Source organism: Carassius auratus, chromosome 27 (genome assembly GCF_003368295.1).
Source record: "Carassius auratus strain Wakin chromosome 27, ASM336829v1, whole genome shotgun sequence".
Classification (NCBI taxonomy): Eukaryota; Metazoa; Chordata; class Actinopteri; order Cypriniformes; family Cyprinidae; genus Carassius; species Carassius auratus.
In genome coordinates this window covers 25,290,118-25,305,344 of record NC_039269.1, presented here as the reverse complement: position 1 = coordinate 25,305,344, position 15,227 = coordinate 25,290,118, and the positions used below count along the sequence as shown (strand labels likewise).

The window sequence follows — 15,227 nt, the reverse complement described above, 5'->3', positions numbered from 1 at the left end:
CACAATTATCTCATGGATTTATATCTATACCATATCTCCAAGATTTCCAAGATAGCTCAGTTTAACTGAAAGGCAAAATACTGTGTGTAATTTATCATACTGGTGTGTTTCATCACTTGTTGCCAAGTTTTTATTAAATTTATTCTGTCAAGGTCTAAATGAAGTTCCTTGTTAAACCACTGACTGAAAAGGATTGTGATTTAAGATACTGGGAGACACTGAACTTCTTTTTAGTTTCAGACTTAGAAAGAAAACGGGTCGAAGAAGATGAATGTACATGCAAACTGGCAGAGATGTATAGTAACGAAGTAGAACTACTTCACTACTGTACTTAAGTACTAAAAGGCGGTATCTGTACTTTTCTAGAGTATTATTTTTTTCTCCTACTTCCACTTTTACTTCGGTACATATTTTCACTGAGTTTAATACTTTTACTCCGATATTTTTTTTATGTGCTGCATCGTTACTCGTTACAATTATAATAATGTTACGAATCATTCCATTACAAACCACTGCCAGAACTGTAGATGGCAGGTTTGATGAAGCTGGCACATCATTAAGCGAATCAAGCGAGACTGCGCGTGCTGACTGAACTGCTGTGAAGAGAGAAATGAACACCGAGCCGAGCGAGATAATGACTCGTTCACGAGTCAAGAACCGGTTGCATCGGTTTTCGGATGACCAGTAACGTTAGTTCTTTCTGACAGTTCGATTCAATAAACCAGTCGAAGAAAACAGTTCACCGATTCTTTTGCGCTCGATGCAATGGCGTCATTGGCGTTGACTGCACATGGGCTCATAACATTAACACAGAATCAGTTCAGAATCAATCACCAAAAGAAAACAGTTCGGTTCCAGACGCTCTGTGTGTCGGTTTGCTTCACGCTAAATCACACATGCGCAGTATCATCAGCTCCTCGGTTCACGAATCGGACGCGTCTGACACAAACGGTTCTTGACTCGTGAACGAGTCATTATCTGGCTCGGCTCGGTGTTCATCTTCAGTTCTCTCTTCACATCAGTTCAGTCAGTGTACTGTTTGAGTCATTGAATTACTCCGGGATATTGGTTTGTTTTAACTCCGAGGGAGTGTCAGACACATTAAACAAGTTAACATCTTAATTCATCTGTGGATTAATGCGTATTGGAGACGCGAACTGTTTAAAACGATTCAGTTCGATTTGGTGGACTGTTTCAAAAAGATCCGGTTACATCGAATGATTCGTTCGCGAACCAGATATCACTAACTGCTTTGTTTTTAACTGTCTTACAACAGACACGGAAGAGAAGACAATGCTGAATAAAGTCATAGTTTTTGCTATTTTTGGACCAAAATGTATTTTCGATGCTTCAAAAAATTCTAAATGACCCTCTGATGTCTTACGGGTTTGAAACAACATGAGGGTAAGTTATTAATGTGGCCCGGTGTGAGTGTTAGTGACTACACCGGACACAGGAATTAATTTTTTTTAAGGGGATCGTTTATTCCAGACTGCACTTAACAGTGCAGCGTTAATTATGCAAATCTTAAGGGTGTTACATAGTAAGGCTTGTTACAGTGGTTGAAATCAATAAAGATGTTATTTTTTCTTTACATCAAACTCTCTTGTCTCTTTGTTCTCAGTCACCACATTAACAGGTCAATTACATGAATATAACCAACATAGACAACGATAGTGGACTCTTATACTGAAAAAAACAAATACACAGAGTGTTACAAAATTTGTCAGCATGCATAGAAGATCAAATAAGGCTGCTTATGTAACATAACATGCATAAAAATGAAATTAGAAGCCACATTTCCTAGGAACATTAATACATTACACTGGCTAATGTTCACTCAATCTCAAATCACAGTAAATTAACACTTGTACACTTTAAACGTCAAATAATTCAAACTTACTGTTCATCATCATAGCATTGTACACGCTTTCACAGCCAATGATGAACTCAATTTCCCCTCTGTGGACAGTAATAGACACAATACAACACTGGTTCTTAACATTTGGAAAACACGACACCAGAACAACTGTAACAATCTACTGGTTACAAAAAACCACACATATGCATGAGTATTAAACAATTTTTAGAATGGATTAATTAATAACACTCATTCTGTTGCTTCACACTCTGCCTGAGGAAACAGAAGGCCTACAGAGCTCTCTTCTCCCCTCTATAATCGACCAAGGATGACCACTAATCACTTAATGTTCAAATCACATCATGCACAACAAAATTATCTCAATAGTAAACTGGCATTGATGATAGTTCAACACTTACGCTTCGAGATCTATTGTCGATCTGATTTCGTCACATGGGTACGTGTCTCGACAGAAATCACGGTCACTCAGCACAATACACAGCCATCCGCATGAACAAAATATTAAAGAAGGCTTTCCAGTCACTATATGTGCATCTCTCTCATTATATTGATAATAACACGGAGTTTTATGGCTTCGACGCTCCACCGCATGAGCAGCATTCAAAACACGTTATGAAAACGCGCTGTTTACCGGCGAATCTCGCGACACTTCCAGAACGTCACACATTCACGTTTCTTAAAGGGCTAGCGTATTGGATGGAACATGCTACAGTGTGATACATGCTGAGTCCCTTAACATCAAGCTTTTACTAATCAGTCCAGTGATAACTTTTGTAACTTTTGACCTGGTTACACTCTCCCCTGCTGATAGTCGACGTCCCCGGTGACTACCAACCCTAATCATCTTGTCTCCCTTGAAGCTTCCCTGTGGTATAGAGGACCATGCCAGCTAGCACCTGGGAGAGCACATCAGGACTAAAAGACACTGCATTACATGTAGACTTGGGTAATCGGTTTGGGTTACTATGCACTCCTGCAGTTGTTCTAGGTGTTTTACGTACAGCAGGATAAGGCACTTCTGGCTTAACACACTCTTCTCTTTTCTTTCTAGGGGTAGGCACCGGTCTCATCGCTGGATTCTCAGCAGGTAAGTGGACACTTTCGGTTTCTGGCTCCCGAAATACTGGCGTCACTTCCAGGTTATCATCATGTGTCTCATGACTCGCTGGTCCTGACCAGTCACCGCTCATACCAGATTCCTCTTCCTGATCATTGAGATAGTCTCCGAGCTGAGGAACGGGCTGTTTTGCAGACTCCGAAGTTGAGACTAACGTCAGTTTCTCCCCAGGACACAGAACTTCCTCCACCAGAACGCACTCTGTCTCCAATGAGGGGATTTCTGACTCTGCAGGTGAGGTAGGTACCTCCAGCACAGGGGACTTCCGACGCCTTGGAATGGGCACTGGGACTGGACTATTGCAGGGCCTGAGGTTGGATCTGTGCACTCTTTTTACCATATCTCCTTCGACAGACTCCACAGTGTATGTGGTCCCCTGAACCTCTACCACTCTGTAAACGGTGGAAGACCATGCATCCTGAATTTTGTTTCTTCCTGGTGGTCGGTGTCGCAGGTACACATGTTGTCCAATCTCTACCGTGGGGCAATATACTTTCTCCTCATGCTGAATTGCTCTTTCCACAGCCTTCCTTTCTGCATATTCCTTTGCTCGAACATGGGCATCTCGGAGACGTTCCTGGTGTACTTTTAACCAATCAAGTTTGTCATCCGTTATAGGCTCTTGGCCCAACAGAGCATCAACTGGCAGATGCGGCTGAACCCCAAATAACAGATAGTACGGTGAGTACCCTGTGGATGAGTGTGGCGTCACATTATATGCATAGACCAGCTCTGATAAATGTTCTGGCCACTTGCGCTTCTTTTCGGGTGGGAGAGACTTCAGAAGGTCATGAAGGGTTCTATTGAACCTCTCACATTGAGGATTGCCCTGGGGGTGATGTGGTGTCGTCCGAGTTTTCTTAACTCCGTACAACTTGCAGAGTTCCGCAATCACAGCGCTTTCAAAATTTCTGCCCTGATCAGAATGCAGACGCTGCGGCACTCCATATTTCAGGAACCATTCTCTGAGGAGCATTTTGGCAGTGGTCTCAGCCTTTTGGTCCCGTGTGGGAAATGCTTGACTGAACTTTGTGAACACATCAGTCACCACTAGAACATTTTCTCGCCCATCCGTGGCTGGTTCCAGGATTGTAAAGTCGACTGCTACAACCTCTAGTGGCCGGGAAGCCAAGAATGAAGCCCAAGGCGCCTTGATCTTGGGTTGCGGCATCTTTGCTAACACGCAGCGCTGACATCGCTTCACCCACCTTTCCACCTCCTCATACATTCCTCCCCAGAAACATCTCTGTCTCACCAGGGCTAATGTCCTCTCTATACCCTGATGGCCCATCTGATCATGAACGTTCTTCAGGACTTGTTCTATCAGACAGGTGGGTAACAACATCTGGTGACATTCTCCAGTGTGGACGTCATCGATAACACGGTATAAGAGACCATCCTTCTCTCTGATCTTTGGCCATTGTTTCAGCAAAGAACGCACAGACCTGGACAAACCTAACTTCTCTTCCTTGGTAGGTTTCCTTTGACGGCTCCAGAACTTCTTGAACACACTGAGAGTTGGATCAGACTCCTGAAACTGACGAAGTTCTGACTTTGAATATCCTGGCAAAGTGGGGGTATTCTCACACCCAACATCCTCTTCTCCTGCCAAAGATGCCTTTAACTGCCAGACTTTGCCACCCTCAACTCCTACTGCTACGAGGTCTGGTCCCAGAGCTGTTCCTGTCCTGAGGGAGTTACAGATTGCCACACAGCCATCATACTCTGCATCTTCACTTTCAAAGTCTGGTTCATCGGATCCTGGTATCCTGGAAAGGGCGTCAGCAGCAGTGTTGCATCGTCCAGGGCGGTACTTGACATCGAAATCAAACACAGCGAGTTGAGCAGCCCAGCGTTGTTCAATGGCTCCCAACTTGGCAGTCCCGAGGTGGCAGAGGGGGTTGTTGTCCGTTATGATGGTGAATTTGGACCCCAGCAGATAACTTCGGAACTTTTCAGTGACCGTCCACTTAAGAGCTAACAGTTCCAGCTTCATGCTGCTGTAGTTTTTATCATTTCTCTCAGCCCCTCTCAACCTCCTACTGGCATAAGCGATGACTGTCTTCTTACCCTTTTGATGCTGGTACAAGACTGCTCCTAACCCAAGGTTGCTCGCATCAGTCTCAATCACAAAGGGAAGAGTGAAATCAGCATACCCCAGCGTTGGTGCACTGGTAAGCTTGTCTTTGAGACGTTCGAATGCCGTCTGACACTGAGAAGTCCAGGAACTCTTATACAGTTGAGCTGCCTTGACGTGACTTGTCTCCCTAAGGCACGCATTCACTACATCATGCAACGGCCCGGCTATCTGGGAGAAACTTTCGATGAATCTCGTGTAATAGCTACAAAACCCCAAGAACGATCTGAGTTCCTTGAGAGTGCCGGGGACTGGCCACTCCCGAACTGCACTTATCTTATCAGGGTCTGTACTCACGCCTTGGGATGAAACTTGATGGCCAAGGAATCTCACTTCCGGCTGCAGGAAATGACACTTCTCTATTTTAATCTTCAGCCCAGTTTCCTTCAACCTTCTAAACACAGTTTCAAGTCGCACAAGATGTTCGTGAAAGGTGGACGAGTACACCAACAAGTCATCCAAGTAGATAAGCACAATTTGGAACACAAAGTCACTCATTACGGCCTGCATGAGCCGCTGGAACGTGGCGGGCGCATTGCATAGCCCGAAAGGCATCCGATGGTATTCATAGAGGCCAAACGGCGTGGTGAAGGCTGTCTTGTGTCTGTCCTTTTCATGGACTGCAACTTGATGGTAACCGCTAGCAAGGTCTATTGTCGAGAAAACTTGTGCTCCACCCAGTGCATCCAAGCTCTCATCGATGCGCGGCAATGGAAAAGCATCACGGTTGGTTTTGGAGTTTAGTTTCCTATAATCCACGCACAGCCTGAGACTTCCATCAGCCTTGCGCACCAGAACAATGGGTGAAGCATAGGAACTCGAGCTTTCCTGGATGACACCCTTCCGGAGTAAACCCGAGATATGCTCTTACAATGTCTCTACCTCGAATGGCACACAGTCACAAAACACAGTCACAGTCACAGCGGATTAACCTGAAGGGGCTATTTTCTGCAGTCGCCTTTGTCAACGATCTCAGCGTCGAAGTGAACACCCTCCTGCGTTCCTGAAAGCTGGTCCCGTGCTTCACCGCAGGCTCTCCAGGCACGTCCCACTTCACGTCGTCAACCTCCTTGGCACCGCTAACTCGACCCCTCTTCACCACTACCGTTGTCTATGTTTCTCCTTATCCACCTGACTGTCACCCCAAAATTAGCAATGGAACCCCACTCCTGGTAACAAAATTCTCTGTGGCCCGGTGTGAGTGTTAGTGACTACACCGGACACAGGAATTAATTTTTTTTAAGGGGATCGTTTATTCCAGACTGCACTTAACATTCAGCGTTAATTATGCAAATCTTAAGGGTGTTACATAGTAAGGCTTGTTACAGTGGTTGAAATCAATAAAGATGTTATTTTTTCTTTACATCAAACTCTCTTGTCTCTTTGTTCTCAGTCACCACATTAACAGGTCAATTACATGAATATAACCAACATAGACAACGATAGTGGACTCTTATACTGAAAAAAACAAATACACAGAGTGTTACAAAATTTGTCAGCATGCATAGAAGATCAAATAAGGCTGCTTATGTAACATAACATGCATAAAAATGAAATTAGAAGCCACATTTCCTAGGAACATTAATACATTACACTGGCTAATGTTCACTCAATCTCAAATCACAGTAAATTAACACTTGTACACTTTAAACGTCAAATAATTCAAACTTACTGTTCATCATCATAGCATCACCATAGCATTGTACACGCTTTCACAGCCAATGATGAACTCAATTTCCCCTCTGTGGACAGTAATAGACACAATACAACACTGGTTCTTAACATTTGGAAAACACGACACCAGAACAACTGTAACAATCTACTGGTTACAAAAAAACCACACATATGCATGAGTATTAAATTTTTTTTAGAATGGATTAATTAATAACACTCACTCTGTTGCTTCACACTCGGCCTGAGGAAACAGAAGGCCTACAGAGCTCTCTTCTCCCCTCTATAATCGACCAAGGATGACCACTAATCACTTAATGTTCAAATCACATCATGCACAAAAAAATTATCTCAATAGTAAACTGGCATTGATGATAGTTCAACACTTACGCTTCGAGATCTATTGTCGATCTGATTTCGTCACATGGGTACGTGTCTCGACAGAAATCACGGTCACTCAGCACAATACACAGCCATCCGCATGAACAAAATATTAAAGAAGGCTTTCCAGTCACTATATGTGCATCTCTCTCATTATATTGATAATAACACGGAGTTTTATGGCTTCGACGCTCCACTATGGCACATACTATGGCAAGCCAAAAAGGTCAGAATTACGCCTAGATTAAACGCGTTTGCAAACAAAACGCCGTTTTTTACGGCGTTTAAAACGGTATAAGCGCCGTAAAATACGCCGTCCTGATAGCAGACGCCGTAAAAAACGCGCGTAAACCGTAAAAAACGCCGTAAAAAACGGCGTTTTAATGTTTGTAAAAAGCGCCGCTTTTAACGCCGTCGGCTTGCCACAGGACGCCGTAAAAAACGCCGTTCTGAATGCACAAAAGCGCGCGTTATTTACGGCGTTTTCCTTGTAGTATAATGAGCCGCGCCCGCTGATTTCAGTAACCAATAAGTTTGAACTGTTCTCATCCAATCAATGATGACCTGACTCAGACCAGACTAGTTTACATCCGAGTTCGATTGTTATTTTAATCATTCCGTTGGTTGGTTGGTTGGTTGGTTGGTTGACATCAAGATGGCCAGGAGAATCTTTATTTTGCGTTGTCAGCAGACGCTGAACAATTGTACTCTACTGACAGAAGATTCTGGTGTACTACAATCAACTTTAGTGAGGTAAGGATTGCTTTGTTTCAGATTATATAAAATACGGGCGCTGTCCCGAAACCATTTTTCTCCAACCACAATTAAACACACCTGATTCAGCTAATCAAGCCCTCAACAGCATACTGGAAACTTCTAGTCCAGTGTATTGCAAGTTGAGCTAAATTCTGCAGGACAGTGATCTTTTAGGACTGAGTTAAGAGACCCCTGTTTCTGAACCTTGAATTTGTGTGCTGTCTTTAGCCCATTAAGTTGAATGTTCTTATTTTATTCTTATTTATCCATTTTATTATATTGCTGAACATTTTGCATCCTGAAAATTCAGTACTTATAAGTGGCTTTTTTTTTTAAAGGCTAGAAACAATGCAGAGAAGCATTGAATGGGCGAGAGGAAGGCTGATCACGGCACCAGAAGCAGACGAGTTACTCCAGGATCTCAATGAATATATAGCAGAGGTACAAGAGCATAGGCAGCATGGATAACAAGGTAAGTGATTTCTAAACTGTATCTTATATATGTTGAACTTTTTTACAATTCTGGCTGTCTACCTATCTGTTTTTCTAAAATCCCTCTCTCTATCATTTCTAAACTATCTATATTCTAAACTCTCTATCTTTTTCTAAACTATCCATCTATCAATTGTCTATCTATAATTTCTAAATTATCAGTCTATTTATTTTCTAAACTATCTATCATTCCTAAACTATCATCTTTTATATCTACCAGTCTATCTTTTCTAAACTATCCAAATAGTTTTCTAAAATAACCATTTTCTTAAACTATCCATCTATCTTTTCTAAACTATCCATCTATTGTTTCTAAACCTGTCTAAAATAACTCTTTCTCTAAACCGTCTTTTCTGAGCTATTCGTCTTCTGTCGAACCCTCTAGCTACAGCTTTCAAACTGTCTGCCTAGCAGGATCTAAGTATAAAAGATCCCATATTAACTTTTAGTAAAGATTAATTGAAATGGTGAACAGAATTTATTACATTAGCCATTCTGATGAGATTCTCTCAGATGAGATTCTCTCAGATGAGATTGTCTCATCACTTTAAAAATCTTAGTACATTTAAAATCCTTTTTTTCTTTTGGCCTAATATTGTATAAACTATTGTGGCCTAAAACAGATCATACAGTTACAATAATTCATTGTTGCAGCCAGTTCCAGTTATCAGGCTCCACTTACCTGTAGTGGTGATCGAGGTGCACCCCATTACAGCATCACCAGAGAGCAGCTTTCCTTTCTGAGGACGTGTGGTTTTAATCTTCCTTCAATAGCAGAGATTCTGCAAGTATCTCTGGCTACCGTCAAACGCCGCATGAAGTAAGTTTGGTTTTAGAATTAGCTTTTTATGACTTGTCATGCATGAAAAGAGCATTTAGAATGAATTGTTCAAAATTAGTTTAAGCAATAATACTTATGTTTACATGTTTGTTCCAGGAGATTCCATTTGAATCGCTCTGACGTATTCTGAAATAACCGATGTAGACCTCGATGCAATGATCACAGAAATTGTGGATGGAAATGACCAGCTGGGATCGGAGGCTGTCAGGGACAGTTACGGGCAGGTGGAATTCGTGTAAAAAGACACAGAGTACGCAGGAGCTTGGTTCGAATTAACCCAAGGGCAGCAGCATTACGGGCCATGTCACAAAGACCACACAGAAGGTTGTACAGTGTTGCTGGTCCAAACTCCCTGTGGCACCTAGATGGCAACCACAAATTGATAAGGTAGATATCGGTTTCCTCTACTTAGTTTAATTCACTTGGTAACAACCCTATTATGTCTAATTGAATCTGATGAAATTTAAGAACAAAATGGAAAATATTATTTGTTAAGGTACCAGCACAATAACACACTCCGCAAGATATCCTCCAATTATCATTAACAATAAAACCACAGAAAGTATTGATGTAATTTTGTCAATATTGCACACCCCTAGTTTTTATCCTTTCAAAGAGATTTTTAACTAAATAAAATTGTGTATGATTGAACGAATGAACCTATCATAGTTTGTCACTGGCAAAAGGGATACATTAACCTCATGATTCTGCCCCTTCTAAGGCTAAGGAAAAGCATTGCAGTGGCAATGACAGGGTTTTGTGAGTACTGCATAAACTAAAGAGTTTCTGGGAAAAAAAACTCATGCTTGGATTTGGCTGGTTTTGCAGCAAAAGACAATCAAATGTTAAATTCAATTCAAGTTTATTTGTATAGCGCTTTTTACAAAACAAATCGTTACAAAGCAACTTTACAGAAAATTATGTTTCTACAATATTTAGTAGTAGCTAGTAGTTTGTGCACATTTGACAGGATTTTAGAAAAAATAAAAATAATAATAATACAAGACGTAGTCAGCTAGACGATGAACTATCAATATTATTAATTAAGTTATTATATGATGCAGTCACACATGTATCAATATTTGTTAGTTCTGTTTGTTGATTCAGGGTTAGCATCATCTGAGGTCCTCTGAGGGTCAGCATCATCTCTTCTCAGGTGTTCTGGATCCAGACTGGAGCTTGTGTAAATCCTCCCGTGGCGAAACATAGAAACAAAATACAGACATCATTAGCATAGCTGCTGATCCATCAAAGTAAGATTAGTTAAAGGGATTGTCCACTCAAATGAAATTCGTCACATTTACTCACACTTAATTTGTATGAGTTTCTTCCTTTGAACACAAAATGATACACTAAAAAGAATGCTGGTAGCCATTGACTTCTATAGTATAAAAACAAAAATACTATGAACTTTGAAAGTTGACTTGTTCGTTTTATATATATATATATATATATATATATATATATATATATATATATATAAAATAAAACCATTTTTCTCTTCTGTTTTAGATGGAGAATTGTCATTCACGGTGGTATAGATGGCTACAGTCGTCTCATAGTCTTTCTCCGTGCCTCAAACAACAACCGCAGCAGCACTGTAATGAGTTACTTTTTGAATGCCGTGGCCAGGTACGGAGTGCCTTCTAGGGTCAGAACAGACCATGGAGGAGAAAACCATGATGTCTGTGTGATGATGAACATTTTCAGGGGCTCAGAGAGAGGCAGCGCAATAAGAGGCAGGAGCGTTCACAACCAAAGAATTGAGAGGCTCTGGGATGACGTGTGGCGGGGATTGACTAATGTATATTACAATCTCTTCCGCTTCCTGGAAGATGAAGGTATCTTGGACATAGACAATGAAATGCACATATGGGCTCTTCACTTTGTCTATGTGCCGAGGATCAACAGGCGTTTATCAGCCTTTACTCAACAGTGGAACAACCATGGGCTCAGAACAGAACAACACCAGACACCCATGCAGATATTTGTTCGAGGCTGCCTGGAACAACAAGGACAGCGAACCACTGCAATGGAAGAGATATTTGGCAGAACAGCTGGGCCAGCAAATGAACCTGTTCTTCAGGCACCGGCAGCAGAATCAAGCTCGCAGGAGGCACCAGTGTTTGACTGGCCAGAGGGAGTAGCTGTTCCTCAAAATGACTTCACATTGGAGAGTGCTGCCTTAGAGCAACTTGTTGCACAAATTAATCCACTTGGTGGTTCAAGGGGACAACTCGGAGTGGATGTCCTTCGAAATGTTTTGTCTCTTATGATGTCTCTGAATCCCCAACGTTAAAGAAAGATAAATGGTTATTTCTGTAATCGCAGATTATGGTCACCACTGACTAATTATATGCACACTGAATTTTTGGTGAGCCAAGCACTGAAGTTTGTTGTGGGTGTGGATAGGTCCACTTGAAGTTATATATTGAGTAGCTGTTACAATATGTAAGTATGGTTAAAGGGTTAGCTCACCCAAAAATGAAATTGGTCATTAAATACTCACCCTCATGTTGCCCCAAACCTGTAAGACCTTTGTTTGTCCTCAGAACACAAATTAAGACATTTTTGGTAAAATCCAAGGATGATCCACATAAGGAGCAATGGTACTGCATCTTTTGAGGTCCAGAAGGGTGTTAAAAGACATTGATAGTGTTTCAACATTAATATTATAAAGTGACGTGAATACTTTTTGTGTGCAAAAACAACTTTAACAACACTAATTCACGAAGCTTCGATTCTTTATGAATCTTGTTTCGAATTACTCTCATATTTAATCTAAAATATCTATCATTTGTGTTCTGAGGACTAACAAAAGTCTTACAGGTTTGGTACATTATGAGGGTGAGTAATTTATGACAGAAATTTCATTTTTGGGTGAACTAACCCTTTAAGATGGTGTGAAATTTTATAGCAACATCACAAATAGCATGGTCACCATTTGGAACTTGAAAATAAAAGTTTATATTTCCCACATTAAGTGTCCTCTGATTTACTTGTACATCACCAGAAAATGTTTACCGGAATTGTCATTTAAAAATGTAAAAAAAAAAAAAAAAAAGGATTTTTAAAAGTGTTTTTTTCTATTTAACATCCATTTTATATAAAATACTAAAGGTATACTTGAGTTATTAAAGCCAACATTCCTCTCATCTTCTGTAGTTCTTGCATTCCTTGGTGCAGGGGCTGGGCAGGTGGGTTTAAACGCCTCTATTTCATCTGTCAATCACATTAAATACTCAGTGATTTGTAAACAAAGATATGAACAGTAACACTGTACTTAAAGGTATAGTTGGTCCAAAAATGAAAATTCTCTCATTTACTCTCAACCCTCATAAAATTCCTTTGTTCTGCTGAACACAACACATTTTAAAATGTCAGAAAACAAAATAAACAGATCTTATTTCCCCATAGTACTTGTGTTACCTACTATGGCAGTCAATGGGGGATGAGATCTGTTTGTTAACTGACATTCTTTCAAATGTCTTGTTGAGCAGAACAAAAGAATTTTATACAGGTTTATAAAAAGCTGTATAGAAGGGTTTAGAATAAATTATGTAACGTGTATATCTACCTTATCAATTTGTGGTTGCCGTCAAGGTGCCGAAGGGGATTTGGTCCTGCTATGCTTTACATTTGCCTCTGTGGTCTTTGTGTCATTGCCCTTAGTGTAGATTCCCTGGGCTTCGTTCGAATTAAACTCTGTCTCTCTGCACCCGTATTCAACCTGGCTGTAACTGTCCCCTGACAGCCTCAGATCCAAGCTGATCATTCCCAGCCACAATATTTTTAATCACGTCATCAAGGGAATCATCACTTGCAATTCAAATGGAACCTCCATATAAACAAATAAAAATACAAACAACTATTGTTTATCATCAAGAAGATAATGTTGATCATTGCCTAAAGATGTTCTCGTAGTTCAAATAGTAGAGCATGATGCTATAGTAATGCAAAGGTCATGGGTTTGATGCCCATGGAATACATGAAATGAAAAAAAATGCATGAATTGAATGCAGATGCATAATTGTAAATACAATGTTCATTTTATGCACATCAAATAGTTTAAAACGAAATTATTTTGATGCAACTTCATGCGTCGTTTGACTAGCCAAAGACACTTGCAGAATCTGCTATGGAACGAAGAGAAAAGCCACATGACTTCAAAAAAGTTGCTCTCTGGTGATGCTGTAAGGGGGAACTCCTCTACCTCCACTACAGGTAAGTGGAGCCTGCTAACTGGAACCGACTGCAAGAATAACAATGATAAATAATTTCAACCCTATCAAGTTTTATAAGTCACAAAGAGTGGTTTATGTAGAAACAGATTATCAAGGTAAAATTATTAATGCTCTTGTCAGAACAGCTATGGTAAAAACTATACCTGTCCACTATGGATCAGTGATCTTTGCTACAGGTTTTACTACAAAAAAAATTATCAAGACTACCACTACAGATATAGATAGATTTTTAATCATTTAATGTATATTCAAAGATATTCTGTGTTAGTGCTTGGACATACTGATAAAAAAAGAAGAAAAATCCAAATACAATATTTAAAGACAAAAAAAAAAAGGTTTTGTAAAATAATATGCATATTTAGCGCTGCACTTGCAAGAGAAACCCTTGTACTTTTTTTCGACTAAAACCAGGTGATCTTTTATTTTGGTGAAAAACTATAGTTTCTGTGAAAATGTGTCTCTTTAAAAAGAGATTTGTGCAGTGAAAATGTTGAACAGTTTGAAAATGGAACCTGCAAAAGAAATCGTGTCGGTGGTAAAGAGGTATAGGAGCATGTGACCTTTCTTGATTTGTGGTGGCACTAAATTTGACAAGAGACAGTCTCTTTCAAATTCTTTACGCAAGAAAACCTTGTCTTGAATGAAATGCATTAAATATTTTAAGAAGAAATGTTTCTTTAAATTCTGATAAAATGTTAGAACCAACAGCCTCATATATATAGTGTGGTTGTGTTTCGGGTGATCCTTGAAAGTTTCCCAGCTCTAGGTCCTTTCTGATGCCGTCCCCTCCTCTCTCTCCCACTTGTGTGCTTTCTGTTTGGTCCTGTACTAAATAGTCATAAAATATCAACTTTGATATGTTTTGCTGGAAACTAAATGCAAAACATATCACATACAAAATTTTCGCTTTACAGTTAAATAACAGTGTGGTTAGTGCACAACACTATTCACTGAACACTTATTTAATGTATTCAAATGAATGTTTGCAATATTAAAAATCATTCACAAGCAGTGTTTTCAGAGCCCTCAGTTATACTGTTTTAATCAGAATCCTAACTATACAGTGTATTTGTTCAAATCAAATTAAGTACATTTTTACTAAACCAAGTAAAATCACAACCTATCACAAAAGGTCAATGAATCTCTAACAGAAGTGACAGTGCAATGTAGCAGATGAACAATTCCTTAGCAATGTGCCAATAATAAGCCGGATCCTTGATGACTCTACAAGGGGAAAGAAGAAATGTTTTACTGAGAAGTTCTTAAAAAGCAGGATTTAATTTTATACCATTTCTTTATACCAGTGGTTCTCAAACTTTTTATACCAAACACTTCAGAAAATATTTGGCTCTCCAAGCAGCACCATGATGACCAACATTACATTTCAGCAGCATAGTAGGCCTAACTATTCAGCTACAGCTCTGCACAGTTTTACACGAGGCATTTTTATTTATTGTTGTCAGCCACTTCAACATTGTAAATACACAGTTTGAGCATGAACACTGTACTGTGCTTACATACCGGTAAATGAAAAAAAAAATGATTGAATTAAAATTTGTTGTACCAAAAGTGAAATAAAAACTGTACTGTACTTAAATGTAAAACAACAACAACACAATCAAAAAACAACTTTACTCAAATAAAGATCAAATTAAAATGTATTAACGTTCATAAATGTTTAATTTAGTGATTCCTCTTCGTAGCAC

General features: G+C 39.9%; 1 protein-coding gene and 2 long non-coding RNA genes across 3 annotated transcripts; 1 reads left to right on the top strand and 2 right to left on the bottom strand.

The window, feature by feature from the left end:
• Positions 1–1,463: 1,463 nt before the first annotated feature.
• On the bottom strand, positions 1,464–2,051 carry LOC113046435 (uncharacterized). Its single transcript, XR_003276081.1, has 2 exons — positions 1,904–2,051; positions 1,464–1,689 (listed from the first exon to the last, which is right to left on the bottom strand). It is a non-coding gene; the product is annotated as an uncharacterized LOC113046435 (long non-coding RNA).
• A 4,380-nt stretch (positions 2,052–6,431) lies between these two features.
• On the bottom strand, positions 6,432–7,379 carry LOC113046019 (uncharacterized). The gene is made up of 4 exons (XR_003276051.1): positions 7,198–7,379; positions 7,032–7,090; positions 6,809–6,878; positions 6,432–6,594 (listed from the first exon to the last, which is right to left on the bottom strand). It is a non-coding gene; the product is annotated as an uncharacterized LOC113046019 (long non-coding RNA).
• Positions 7,380–9,493: 2,114 nt separating this feature from the next.
• On the top strand, positions 9,494–11,921 carry LOC113046018 (uncharacterized). Its single transcript, XM_026206842.1, has 2 exons — positions 9,494–9,664; positions 10,790–11,921. Exons 1-2 carry the CDS (start codon positions 9,579–9,581, stop codon positions 11,574–11,576), a joined length of 873 nt encoding a protein of 290 aa, XP_026062627.1. The 5' UTR covers positions 9,494–9,578; the 3' UTR covers positions 11,577–11,921.
• The last annotated feature ends 3,306 nt before the right edge of the window (positions 11,922–15,227 follow it).